This window comes from Pelodiscus sinensis, chromosome 3 (genome assembly GCF_052426305.1).
Source record: "Pelodiscus sinensis isolate ZL-2025 chromosome 3, ASM5242630v1, whole genome shotgun sequence".
Classification (NCBI taxonomy): Eukaryota; Metazoa; Chordata; order Testudines; family Trionychidae; genus Pelodiscus; species Pelodiscus sinensis.
Window position 1 is genome coordinate 101142553 of NC_143054.1, and position 13612 is coordinate 101156164.

The 13612-nt window shown below is 42.8% G+C and overlaps 1 protein-coding gene across 5 annotated transcripts in view; it reads right to left on the bottom strand.

Moving 5' to 3' along the window:
- The window catches only part of REPS1 (RALBP1 associated Eps domain containing 1), a 108845-nt gene extending 95233 nt beyond the window's left edge, over positions 1 to 13612 (bottom strand). For 3 of the 5 annotated variants that reach the window (XM_075924299.2, XM_075924295.2, XM_075924300.2), the window contains exon 1: positions 13303 to 13611. In XM_075924299.2, coding sequence (XP_075780414.1) covers positions 13303 to 13455 — 153 coding nt within the window. In that variant the 5' untranslated portion in view covers positions 13456 to 13611. Of the gene's footprint in view, positions 1 to 13302 lie in introns of all 5 variants that reach the window. The other 2 variants (XM_075924296.2, XM_075924293.2) reach the window with 2 other exon arrangements.

A 13612-nucleotide genomic window follows, 5' to 3' on the forward strand; every position in this document is an offset into this window, starting at 1 on the left:
AGAACAGCACAGAAGTAAGGATAGCTGTGCTGCAACCCCCCTACAATTACCTTGTGAGCCGCCCTTCCCAGTTCTTTTTTTGGGTCAGGACCCCTACATTTACAACATCTACATCTGAGATTTAAATAGCTGAAATCATAAAATGTATCTTTTAAAAAATCCTGTGAGAGTGACATTGACCACAATGGACCATGAATTTGGTAGGGCCTTAGACATCATCAGCATGGTAGCAGTTTTCTGGAAATTGCTGCTATCACCACATTTTTTTCATCCAAAATGACTTTTTATTTGCAAAAAAACACCACTCACGGGGGAGGATGACTACATGGGCAGAAAACTGTCACATTCCCAGATTTCTGCCAGGGGACACTAAGATCCCTTCCAAGGATACAGGACAGAAACCGGGGGTGGCTGCTGTTGAGACTCACAGTACTGACAATCTATCCAAAACAGAAATAGCTCTGAAATGGCTGGAAAAAAAAATGAAAAATACTAGGAATGTGTCAAGGACACTTTGGTCTCAAATGTACCTACATTCCAAATAAATGTGGCATCCCCTCACTTTATTTCTGATGTAAACCATTCTAAACATTTAAAGACTTTTAAGATTACAGTAAAACCTGTGTTATCCGGCACACTTGGGGATTAGGGCATTCCGGTTATCTAAAAACTCCAATTATGTGAGGGTCCCATCAACCTAGGAAAAACCAATGGACAATAATAATAAAACTTAAGTTTTTAATATTGGTAGCTTTGTAGCATGAGGCAGTTTGTCTCATTTCTATTTTGAATTAAAGAGGATCAGTACTACTTAAATAAAAAATTGTTAAGCCTATCTTGGTAAACCAAGCCAGGCCTGTGCTCCTGAAGATGTGACAGTATTGTGGCTGGGGAAAACACCAGTTAGTTTTCTGGTTAACAGAGTGCCAGATAACAAAGGTTTCACTAATTCCTTTTAGCATAAATAATTCTAATCGCAGCATTTTAAGTCTCTTTCAGCAATGATATTTCTGATTCCCTCATTTTGCGCACACAGCATGCCCAATGCTAAGACACTGACAGAATGAAGCATGCTCCCACCCAAAGATCTTATGATATAAAGACAGAAAACACATAGGAAACACCATGCAGCTTTTCAATCTGAAAGTTAGCGGGCTCTTGCTACATTTCAAAGCAGAAGCACCCTTATCGACTAATCAAATAGTTGATGGAAGTTCCACTGACTATTCAATTAGTTGATTAATCTAATTTTAACATCCCTATGCTCCACAAATACAGCCACTCCCTGCGTTGCGAACGGTCAAGTTACGACCGTTCGCACTTACGACCAAAGCTCCCATGGAGCAGTCATAAAGGCGGTCCCCGAGTTACCAACGCGACCCGCGCTTACGAACAGTGTGGTTGCGTGTAACTCAATGGGGTCTGAGTTACAAACAGTTCAAGTTACGGGCCAAGTGTTGGTCTATAACTTGTTTGTAACTTGGAGAGTGGCTGTAGGCAATCATGCTAATGAATAGCCATGAACCATTACACTACAGCTGAGCCATTTCATTATGACAGCAGGAAGCTAGCTCAAGCTCAGACAGCTACCTTCCTAGAAGAGGTTAAACACCTGATCTTTGCATTCAATCAGGAATGGAAATGTTTATAAAAACCAAGCAGGGATGGGAAGAATTGACAGCTACAGAGTTCTGGAACCTTTAAAGAGGCTCAGCTAGATATCAGGAAGACTAGTAAGGATAGTTTGCTTTTAGCACAAAACAAGTTAAGAGACTACTTCAGGAGCAGAGAATCACTGCCTTGTTTTGGTAATGGGAAGCTTCTCAAGAACTTCCTTGGTTTCTCTTCGGGCACTAAGTAATTAAACAGGGGCACATTGTTTAGTCTCTCTTCTTTGCCCAGCTTTGAGTCAAGTCAATTGTCAAAGACTAGTTTAATTCTGAAAAGCCCAGCAATAGTTTTCCATAAAGACAATAAAACCTTTAAAAGCCAGGTTTTCTTAGTACCAACTGCTGCAGCAATATTATGAAGATACAGTAGTGGCTCATTTTTGCGCTTGATAAACTTAAGCCTTATTGCAACTTAGCCTGGTTGTCATTTCCAAGAATCACAGAAGTGGGAAACCAAGGTACATTTTACATCGGGAGTATTGACATCACTAATAAATGCTCCCAAATTATTAACACTCAAAAACTCACTATCCAGAAGTTGAAGTCAGGGTGCCATCTTTTTCAAATTCTTGTATTTAGCATATCACAGTTTCTATAAACCTTATACTGGCTGCACAGAAAGAACTCTCCTGCGCTCTACAATGCAAAGGGCATATTTAAAAGTTACATATTTTATACAGACAGCTCTAAGGACCAGCCCTGTTCCTTGGATAGCTTCCTAAGCCAGCAAAACACTGGTGGAACACTAGCATAAATGCTGTTCCAGCAGATCTATAGTGCAATTAGATACCCAAGCTGGACCATGCAAGCTGACTTGGGCATACGGTGCCTGGACTAAAGATCTGCTTAACTGATGTACAGATGTTTAAGCAATGGCTGGGACTCTTCTACCTTACAGGGTCCAATAGCCTGGTGTGCAGTCCAAGTAAAACGTCTTCAGGTTGGACATCCTGGTCCAGCACCGTCAGTCCTGCACTCCAGATCCAGCACCTGATCGGTCTTGGATGAGGGATTTGCCAGACAACGGGAGGTCCCGACACCACCCCCTCACCCTGATGTCTCTCCCTGCTGCTGGCTCCTTTAGCCTGGCTAAGCTGCCTGCTGGCCAGCCTCAGTCCCAGTTCTACTGCTGGCTGGGTGGCATGTGGTCCCAGCCCTGTTGCCAGGTGGCAAGCTGTCCAATTGGGCTGCCACAGCCCTATCCCTGTTGCTGCACAGCACATGGCCCCAGCTGTGCTGCTTCTGCTGAGCTGCTGCTGGCTTCCCCTCCCAGGCTACGGCAGCCACAGCCCTGGCTTTGCTGCCACAGCCCTTGCCAGGCTTCCTCTTCTGGGCTGCTGTGATCTTGGCCCCACTGCCAGGCAGCCCTGATCACACTCCGCTGCTACCACACTTGCCAGGCTCCCAACTGCTGGCCCTCTTGCTCTGGGGCACTCTTATCCAGGAACATTCATGATTATGCCAGACCATGGATGTTGCTGGATCAGAGAATTTCAGATTTGGGAGGTGCAACCTGTATATCACAATTAAAGAGCCCCTGAGTTCAAGCTGGTTTGGGCTTTTAATTGCAGTGTAGATGTATCCCCAGTGGAGCAGAATCAGACAAGCACTGCTTATTTCAAAAGTAAGGATACCCCTTTAATCCTCAGAGACAGTGAAGGGAACAGAATGAGTGGGAAATTTGTCTGGATGCAATTCCCATTAAAGGAAACATGCCTGTTGTTTACAGTGAATCTGTATAGAGAGAGGGGTTCCTTGTGTTTTGACTCAATTGTGAATTTAAGCAAAGGAAGAGGAGCACAAGACTTTGTGAGATCGACTAAGGATCCCTACACTTCAGGTTGAAGATGTGCTTTTAAGTTGGTAACTTTATGGTGGAGTGCTCTAAATATCTGATACAAAAAGGAATTTTCTTGCAGGCTTAGAGAAAATAAAAAACAAAGGGGAGACAACGCTTTTGAAAATTAAAAAAGACAAGATACACTTATTTTATTATGTTGTGTGTTTTCTTGTGTGATAAAGTACTTCAAAAACTAATGAACTGTCCACAGTAGGATATTTCCGACGTTCACACAAGTAGAATTGAGCTTGTTTGCCATAGTTCTAAAGATCAGAATCAGAACTCTGCTTTCAGGTTATAAACCATAAGATCCAGCTATGGTACTAGTCAAAATGAGACTGCGTCCATATTGTTTCAGATATAAGAAACAAGTCTGTCAGTCAACTGAAGGAGAGAAGTTAAAAGAAACAAGAAAAATTTCCTCATAATGTCTTTTATACAAATTCATGACTTTATATATCTTCTGCAAGTTGGGAGTTGCTAACTGTATATCTTATGACAACATTTTCTGTACTTATAAACAAGCTTGTGACACATTTACCTCTTGCCACTTCCTATTAAGGAATGTGGTAGAGCACAAAGCGCAAACAATCACATGCCTCATGCAGGCCTATGACAAATATAAAATAGCCAAAGTTAAGGATTTGTGGGTTTGGGTTGCCTACCTTATATTACATTTCTAAAGGTTAAATGAAAAGAAAAACCAAACTACAGATTTTTATACTGAATGAATGCCCTCACTTATCACACCATTGTGAATCTTTAGAAGTACAGCTGGACCTCTCTGGTCCAGTACTGCTGGGACCTGACCAGTCCAGAAAGAGAGAATTTGCCACCGGCCTTCAAATGCACTGAATGCTGCAGCAGGCACCCTGCCTTGCCCCCACATCCTCCAACCTAACTGGCTGCTGTTGGCTCCCTGGGCAGACCAGCCTCTGGCTCCTACCGCAGGCTCCAGCCTTGCACTCCCAGGGGTTGCTGCAGGGCCTTGGCCCCAGCCTTGTGCTCCAGGGGACTTCTGCGGGGCCTTGGCCCTGCACTCTTAAAGGCTGCTAGGAGAGTCTGGCCCTGTGCTGCTAGGGGATTCTGGCCATGCAGGGCTGTCACAGGACTTCTGCTTTGCTTGCCATGGGGCTCTAGCCCCATACTTTTGGGACTCTGGCCTTGGCCCTACACTCTTGGGGTCTGCCAGGATACTCCAGCCCCACGCTTCTGCTGGGCTCTAATCCCAGCTCCACGCTCCCGGGGACTGCCCCTTTCCTGGGGCTCCAGCCCTGAGCTGCTGGGAAACTCCGGACCTGGCCGAGTGCTACTGAGGGCTGCCACAGGGCTCCAGCTCCATGATGCCAGGCTACCCCCAACTGTGCTGCAGACCCTGTTGCCCCTACCCCCGGCTGGCCATCCTACTCTAGGTGCTCTGGACCAGAAGCATCTATTGTACGGAGTGTGCCAGTTTTTGGAAGTGCAACCTGTAGTACAACTTAAACAACTTCATCTGAAGTTGGGCTACAAAGAAAAATAATGGGTTTATCTTTTATAAACTAGGGGATGCATAAAGGAAGCCTAAAAAGCTAAGATTCTAATTTTAAAAAATCCAGTCTTATTTTATAGAAATAGTAGAGGTGTAAAAATACATATGAGAGAATCCTGTTTAAATTCAGGGGGTACATTCTCTGATTTTTCAGACTATGTAAGTAACTGTGTTAAAAAGACAGACAAACAAGAACCTGACAAATAGCTGGAAAATCCTGGACTTTGGAGGAGAGGAGTGCAGAGAAAAGGGAAAAAGGATTCTACGTGCCTCTCAGAAAGAAAGCTATGGAAGGCGACTTCTAGCATAACAAGGGGAAAAAAACAGAGAAAGTGCCCAGATAGTATAATGATGGAACCTATTAGCCTGATTCTGCTCTTACTGACAGCTCCCAATAGCTTTAATGGAAGTAGGATCACGCTCTGATAGATGTGCATTCCCAATATTTTCAAGATTTTTTTTTAAAATGTTCAGACATTTTACTGTAAATCAATCACTAAAATGAGACAGCCACTTGTCTCCCATCTCCAGGTTACCCTTTTAAAAGTTACTTAAAACTAGCGATGTTAAAATGTGTTTATTTCTGTAAATGTGTACCCATTGAAATTTTCAGGATGTACATGTTTACATATGAGGGGGAAGGGGCAGGAATAGTGAGACCTGGTGCTTGCAGTGAGCTAGCTCCCACTCTATTCCCACACGCTGCTTTGTGGAAGGCAGCAGCCCAGAGAAAGGGGGGAGGACAGGTGGCTCCACAGAAGCTGGCAGGTGCCAGGGGGAGGGGAAGGCAGTACCACAGGAGCCGGCACATGTAGGAAGCTGGCTGAAAGGCTGGCACCCCATGTGCACCAGCTCCTGCCTCCCTCTCCTCCCTCTCCCATATAGGGTACTTCACCTAGTAAAGGGTACTTTTCCTAGTATAGATGAAACTTTAAAAAAAAAAAAAAAAAAGGACAGATCTGGGAACTCAACTTTGACAGTGTCAGATTTTGAAGATTTTACTCATAGTTAATGCCAATGTTTAAACCTACAACAAATTTTCACTATCAGCTTAAATTGAAATCTAAATCAGAACTGTAATAACTGAAACGAAGGTTACCACAACAATAGATGCTTTGGTTTTCTCAATTTGTTCCCCACATGCATGCCCAATCTATAATCTACTGGGAAAACTACTCTGCATTTTTAAATTGGTTTATGACTGTGTTTTAACGGAAAAGTTTCACAACCAGAGCACACTAATTCCTCGATTAATTAATTTCAAGATAATTTAACCATGAAAAATATTCTATAACTATAATAGATAATAGCAAATAAGAAAAGAAAACAAAGGGGCAGACAAAGCTTTTGAAAATTAAAAGACTAGAGACACTAAGTTTAGACTGGCAACACTATTTATAATCATTTAGCTGAATAAGAGACTAACAATACAGTACTGTCACATATCAAGTTAAAACATTAAAATGAGACTCAATGGAAAATGAAAAAAGGTTCTCCATTCTAGCTACCAAGAGACAGCCTTTAGCAAAATATCAGTTATTTTGATCACTTGTTTAAAGGTTTTCCAGTACTGCTATTTATAAATGGAACCTCAAGTATTTGTAGAATTTTCTCATTTTTTAGATAGTCTCCACTGTCAAAGTTATTTACTTCAGTCTGATTTTTATTAAATGACAAGTCTCCTGAGGAGGGAAGTAGGCAAGCAAAATGTTTACTTCATTCTTCCCCTCCTACCACCATAAGATTATTTTGCAACATGGGACCCTGCACTGGTAACACATTAATTTCAGAAGAATGTCCAGCAAAGTAACGATTTCACAGATCATTTAAGTAAATTGTTACAAGAACGTTCTAGGGCTCATACAAGATAAGAGCAAAATAGAGCACAAGTGCATAAAATGTTCTGTGATTATGCAAGTTTAGCATAAGTCAGAAATCCAGTACTAAAGTCTTCGAAAACATTTACTTCCATGTCCTTGGGATATTTTGTATGAAAAATATATTTGCTGTCAAATATAAACCCTAAACCAATGCAACAGTAACAGATAAGCCAATCAAAAAACATTAAAAATGGAGAAAAAAAAATCAGAGACCTAATTTACTGAATAATTTCAATACTAATAAGAGTCACCAAGAACTGATTTTAAATTACTCTTGGAGGGAAAAAAAAAAATCTCTTATTTCATGTTTTAATGTATTACACAAGCTAAAACTTACATATGCTTCAGTACTTTTCCAATTTAATCAGTGTTCTTTTATTCCAAAAATTAGAATGTCATGTTCTGTCAACAGGGCTTCACTTGAGACTTCAATGCCAATGTACTACCATAACTATTCTAAAGGCATTTAAAAATATAGCCTGTTTTACATACATTAAGTGAAAGTACAAATTTTTATTCCGTTGAATAGGTTTTCCTTCTACACTTGATTTTTTTTTATGTTTAGACTGAAACCTTTAATTCGAAGAAAAATATTGTGTGTTTTAAAAGGCAATTGTGATTGAGAAACAAAGTACTCTGAGTACTAATGAAAGTAGATATCCATAACATTTCTGCACAGTCAATAGATCTGGGAAGTCTCCATTAATTTTTGGCATCTAACGTATTCAGAGTTTAATTTGTCATCAATTGAGAAACCTATTTCTAGTTTTTAGAGTTTCAAACCTAGGATTGCAAATGCAAGTAAATATAGCATTGTTTAAAACTGCAGATTGATTTTAAAGAGTGGCAAAATCCCCATCTACACAAAATCAAGAAGTTCATTTCCAAAAAAGCCATACCATGCAGAGAAAGAAAGGGTATCAAGGTCTCCAACCGGTAAAGTCACTACAAGTGCACAGTATACTGTGTACAGGGTAGCTGTAGCTTTCTTGCGTAAATCTCATGCAAATGAAACACGGCATGGAATACTGTTGCCACGCTTCATTTTCATAATTAGCAGCCGCTTTGGCACAAGAGGCTTTTGCGCAAAAAGGAGTGTGTAGACTGCTCCTTTTTGCTCAAAAGCTGTTCTTCCTGAAAAAAATTAGGAAGAAAGGTTCTTGCACAAGAGGGGGGTTTTGCGCAAAAAGGAGCCGTCTACACAGCTCTTTTTTGCACAAAAGCCTCTTGCGCAAAAACAGCTGCTCACTTATTATGCAAATGAAGCGCGGCAACATTCCACACCATGCTTCATTTGCATAAGCTTTTCTTCAAGAAGACTACAGTGTAGCCATAGCCTGATAGTGCAGAGGAAAAGTATGTGAATCTTCTCCCCCCATGTGCCCCAGACAATGAGCTGCTACATTTTGAACACTATTTACATGCATGTGGCCTGGAAAGGCATCAACTACTCAATTCAACTGTTTGATTTTGAATCCTAATTTAAAAATACACACAAGAGTTCATTATGAAAGAGCTGAGGCTATCACACCTTTTCCCCTTTTGCACTTCTATATGAACACCCTTTAATCAGATTCTTTTTGTATCAATGCACAACAGCAGTTAAGCAGAGTAATGAATGGCTGACACTGGCAGAATTAAGGTTTCGATGCATGAACTGTCAGTTGTGGTAATAGTAAGATGTGTGTTTTTGTGGGTGGAGGAGCAAAAGGTTAACACCTTACGTGGCTCATCTTTTCATTGCCTTGCTTTTATGGGTCTATCAAGCATGTGTGTACAGCAACTGTAACTGCTTCACTACATTTTTTGTATATTGGTTTCCTTGGTTTATGTAATACTTCATTGGAAGTAAGACTGAGAAGCAGACATGAAGTTTTTGTTTGGTACATGGACAGCTGTGCAAACTCTTCTCGGTTGTAGAACAAAATTCAACAGACATGACTAGCTCCTCAGAGACAATATTGTGTGACCCTTGCTTTCAACCATACAGCTTATGGCACAATGCAAAACTTGTAGGTCTGAGGAAGGACACAGACAACACAAAAATTCAAACAGAGTCAGAGATTGATTTTTGATCAAACCTGTGCTGATTTCAACAGAAGATGCCTTAAGATTTCTACTGCCTCTGATTAGGAACCTGTGCAGCGAAAAGGTTAGCTTGGAAATCCACATTTCCATACATATACATATGCCCCAGAATTCGGGACAATCTGACAAGGCTAAATAAACTGAAAATCTATAAAATGTACTCACATTTTGGTTGTCAAGTACTAAATATTATATTCTACAGGAAGAATGGAAATGCCCTGGGTCTGACCTCAGAGGATCCACCTACTCTATTATACTGTTTACTTCCTCAGTAAGGACCATCAGGTGTCTCAGAGGAAAGTAGAAGAATCCCAGCAGTAGGCAGATGTGGGACAACATCCCATGCATATTAGGCCTCATCCTGATTTCCAATAGTTACAGACTGATTTATAACCTGAAGAATGAGGTTTAATAACCTTTAAACAAATTTGTGTAGTTAACTCTGGTTATTTTTGATACCATATAAATGTACATTTCTGTCAATCTCATTAAGTTCATTGCCTCAATGGTTTCCTGTGGTATGAATTCCACAGCTGAGTTATACCGTGTTAACAAATTTACATTTGGTTTTGAATGTTCTCTTCTTGGATTATAAAGTAATAGACATTCCCACTCTTTATTTTGTATACTTTCCTAAACTACACCTTAGACTTTCCAATCTTCATTGAGAGTCCCCCCTCTTCCCAAGCATTGATCATTCATTGCTCTCTTCTGAACTTCCTCTAGTTTAGTATTTGAGAGAGAGGATACCAGCACCACACACAGCATTCTAGATGAAGCCACATTAGTGATTTATAAGTGCATTTTATATCCTTTGTATTATTCATCATCTCTTTCCTTACACACCCAAACATCTTTTGGTTTTTAACTGCAGCTGCCCATTGACAAGATATCTTCATTGAGCTGTCAACAATGAAACCCAGGTTTATCCAGTTCATTTACAATCATGTAATTTACATTTTCCCCACCAAACATTCATTACTCTGCAAGAGAATATCAATCTGCAAGAGAATATTTACCTCCCTTGAGACAGGCTAAGTAGGACTGGAATCCGTTAGGGATGTAAAAATCCTGTTTAACCAATTAAATGTTGTGATTGAACACTTAACCAAGGTCATGTGGGCAGGTGACCTGGAAAGGGGTCTCCAGCCAGGCCACAATTCAGGCGGTCCCCAGATTACATCAATCCGACTTATGTCGGATCCCTAGTTACAAACGGGGGGGAGGGGCGCAGCTAGTGCGTGGTGCCTCCCCCACTGTCGCCACCTCCGGCGGCACGGGGGGCACTTCTCCCCAGCAGACCAGGTAGACGCAGAGCTAGCGCCCCTCCCCCTCCCCCAGCAGACCAGGGAGACACTGAGCGGCTTTTCTCACCGCAGAGGATGCAGGTCTGCTGGGGGGGAACAAGACACCAGCCAAAAGGGGGCACCCCAGAGCGGAAAAATTAATTTCCTAGGGAACAGCAGGAGCAGCAGGCAGTGAGACCCATTGTGTTACAGTCCCCACCTTGGGAGCAACAGCTCTTTCCCTCTTCAGCACTAGAGCTGCAAGTATCTTATTAGCGTCACGTGAAATTAACAAGTCCCTTCCAGCCTGGCAGAGGTGAAGCTGAAAAATTACCTAGTGGTGTGGGTGGGCAAGAATGGGGAGGTGCAGGACAGAAGGGAAGAGGGGATAAGCCCCAACCCCACACCCTGGCTGGAGCGGAGCAGGGTAAGCCCCGCGGGGATGGGTCTGGTTGCAAAGTGGGTGAGTGGACAATGAGGACCCACCTGTGGCTAAACTCCTGTTCCCAACACAGAATTTTTCTTTAAAATTAATCCTGTGGATAAATTCACACACACACACACACACACACACACACTTCACAGGAAGGGATTTCCATTTTCTGCTCAGCAGAATACAACAGCTTTGATTGTATCAATATTTCACTGTGCTCTCCAATGACTATTGATTACACTTAATACCCATTTCACTGAACCATCTGTAGCAAATTCTATTTGAAACAGTAATATGCATTGAATAAACTTTTTTTAGATATAAAAAACAAAGATTCTGACTATTAAATGAATAACTGGGATCTTTCAGGTACCCCAAAAGGAAGATTTGGATATAGCATGAAACACTGAAACTTATGATCAATTTTTAATTAAAATATCAACCAAAAAAACCTTCATATCAAAACAGTATGTGTTTTTCTTAGAATAAGGAAGTTGTATGAGAATCAGGGTCTTTTCCACCTAACTCCAGCTCCCCGTCCCCCCCAAAAATATGTACCAGTTCCAACTTACATACAAATTCAACTTAAGAACAAGCCTACAGTCCCTATCTTGTACGTAACCCGGGGACTGCCTGTACCATGCCATGCTGCGCTCACTGGTAAGCATCAGCCAGTAATGGTGATGCTTACCAGTTAACTGGTTACATTCCTAGAACCTGGGACTAGTGATATACAAAGCACAAGATTACACTATTCCACTAAGCTACTGCATCAAGTAAAGCATGCCAACACTGTACTAGTTTATATACACACAACATTTCAAGATTTATGTAGAAGAGACACTAAACAATACACATCCAGCTGTGTTCATATGATGAGCGTAAAGACTGTGGGTATTGTGTAATTCAGAACACAAATACTAATATTTGGGTGGCCCTTGAGATCTCATTAATAAAATATTGAAAAACAAGTTTTCATTTAGAGATTTAAACAGTGTAGATCATGAACACAATAAGGACAAATAAATTACTAGGAAACGTGATTATTTAAGTTAATTTTAGTGCTTGCCATATTTTTATACTACCCACAACTTATCAACTGATTCAGCTAAATAGAATAAAGAGATCTGGTTCATTTTAAACTCCTCTCACCTAATCAAATCTCTTGCTTTTAAGTGACTAAAAAGCAACACCAATGCTCCCTGATAAAGTGTGTACACACTCCTGAAATTAAACCCTCTTCTGAGTTGAAAGAAGCTGATGGATACATGTTTGTTGGTCTTGGATAACAGTAAGCAACTCTGACTCTTCACTGAGGCAACAGTGTACCTATGAGATGGTATGGCTTTCTAGAAATAACACTTTATTCTGCTTATAGCCTCTTTCAGGGAACTACACTTCACAAACATATCACAGCCATGAACATATTATGGTGGATGCACACACAAGCTATTGCCTCTATAGTTCCCCTGTGGATACTTTTCTAGGAACTATATTAGACAAACGATGCTAAATTATCCCTTAGCTACACTGGTAGCACAATTTGTAACTCAGTAATGTAGCTTTCACATAAGTCCCAGTTCCCACTGGTTACAGTAGTAGTGCTGGAACTTTGCTTCCACACATTACTAGTGGGAGTCTACTGCTTTAGCACAACCTGCCTGTATTATCCAATTTTAAAACTGCATTTTTCACTGATGTCAAGGCACTTTATAAGATCTGCAGGTACTCTACTTTTTCAAATTAGAAAAAAAGTAGAGAGTTATTTATCTGAACAAGGTCACTGAGCCAGAAACACAAACAGGAATAAAAGTACAGATTTCCCGTATCCTGCTATCAGTACTTCCCAGCAGTGCTCAAATTCCTATGCTTCGGATGGACTTTCCCATAGTTTTTGCAAGTGACATACTTCTCAGCCTAAGATTAATAGGACCACAGGAACTCATTCAGGTAGCCTCTGCAACCCAGCAAGTTAAGACTTCAATATTAGTAAGATCTGAAGGACAACATGCTCTGAGCCTCCACTTTGCTCCAACTCGGATAAACACAAAAATTACCCCATTCCCAGTACAGCTGGGGCAACAGCCCAAGCACAGCAAGAGTCACAGCACTGAAGTTGTCATACCTCAGCACAGCGTTTCTCGGGAGAGGAACACCTGACTGTCCCTCAGGCAGGTCACATACACCAACCCCTAACCTGTAGTTAACCCCAGTGCCTGCCCTCAGCACAGAGCCCCCACTGCAGGGGCAGAACAGGGATAGACTTTGAGAGACGCCCCCTCCCCCGCCTCTGGTTCAGCAGCAATGGCCGGGGTGCGGGAAACGTGGGCGCTGACAGCCACTAAAGCCAGCTGTAACCCCTGCGCAGAACGGAGACCGCTGCAAGCCATAACCCCCCCTTCGCCCCAGCACCTGTGGCAGCCACCGGGCCGGGCCAGGCTCCCCCGGGAGGGATGACAAGGCCGTAGGGGGGCGCGACTCCCGCTGCACCCAGGGGGGCTGAGGGGCGGCTCAGCGCCGGGAAGCGGGCGGGGCCCACGAGGGGGCGGGGGGAGGGCGAGAAGCGGCCGGTACCTGCAGGACCACCTCGCTGGGCAGCTGCGCGGCGCGGAACAGCTCCAGCACCCGCCCGTTGGGCGCCACCTTCTTGGTGCTCTCGGTGTCGCAGTAGGCGAAGAGGTCGCAGTAATAGCGCTGCTCCGCCTCGCTCAGCGTCAGGCCTTCCATCGCGCCCGGCCGCGAGACGAGCTGGGGGGGGAGGGGCGAATCCCGCGCGCGCCGCTTCCCTCTCGGGCCCCGCCCGCGCCGCGGTCCCTCGCGAGGCCCGGCCGCCGCGCTCGCGCTGTGAGGGCGCCGCACCGGAAGCGCGGGGCTCGCGGGGGTG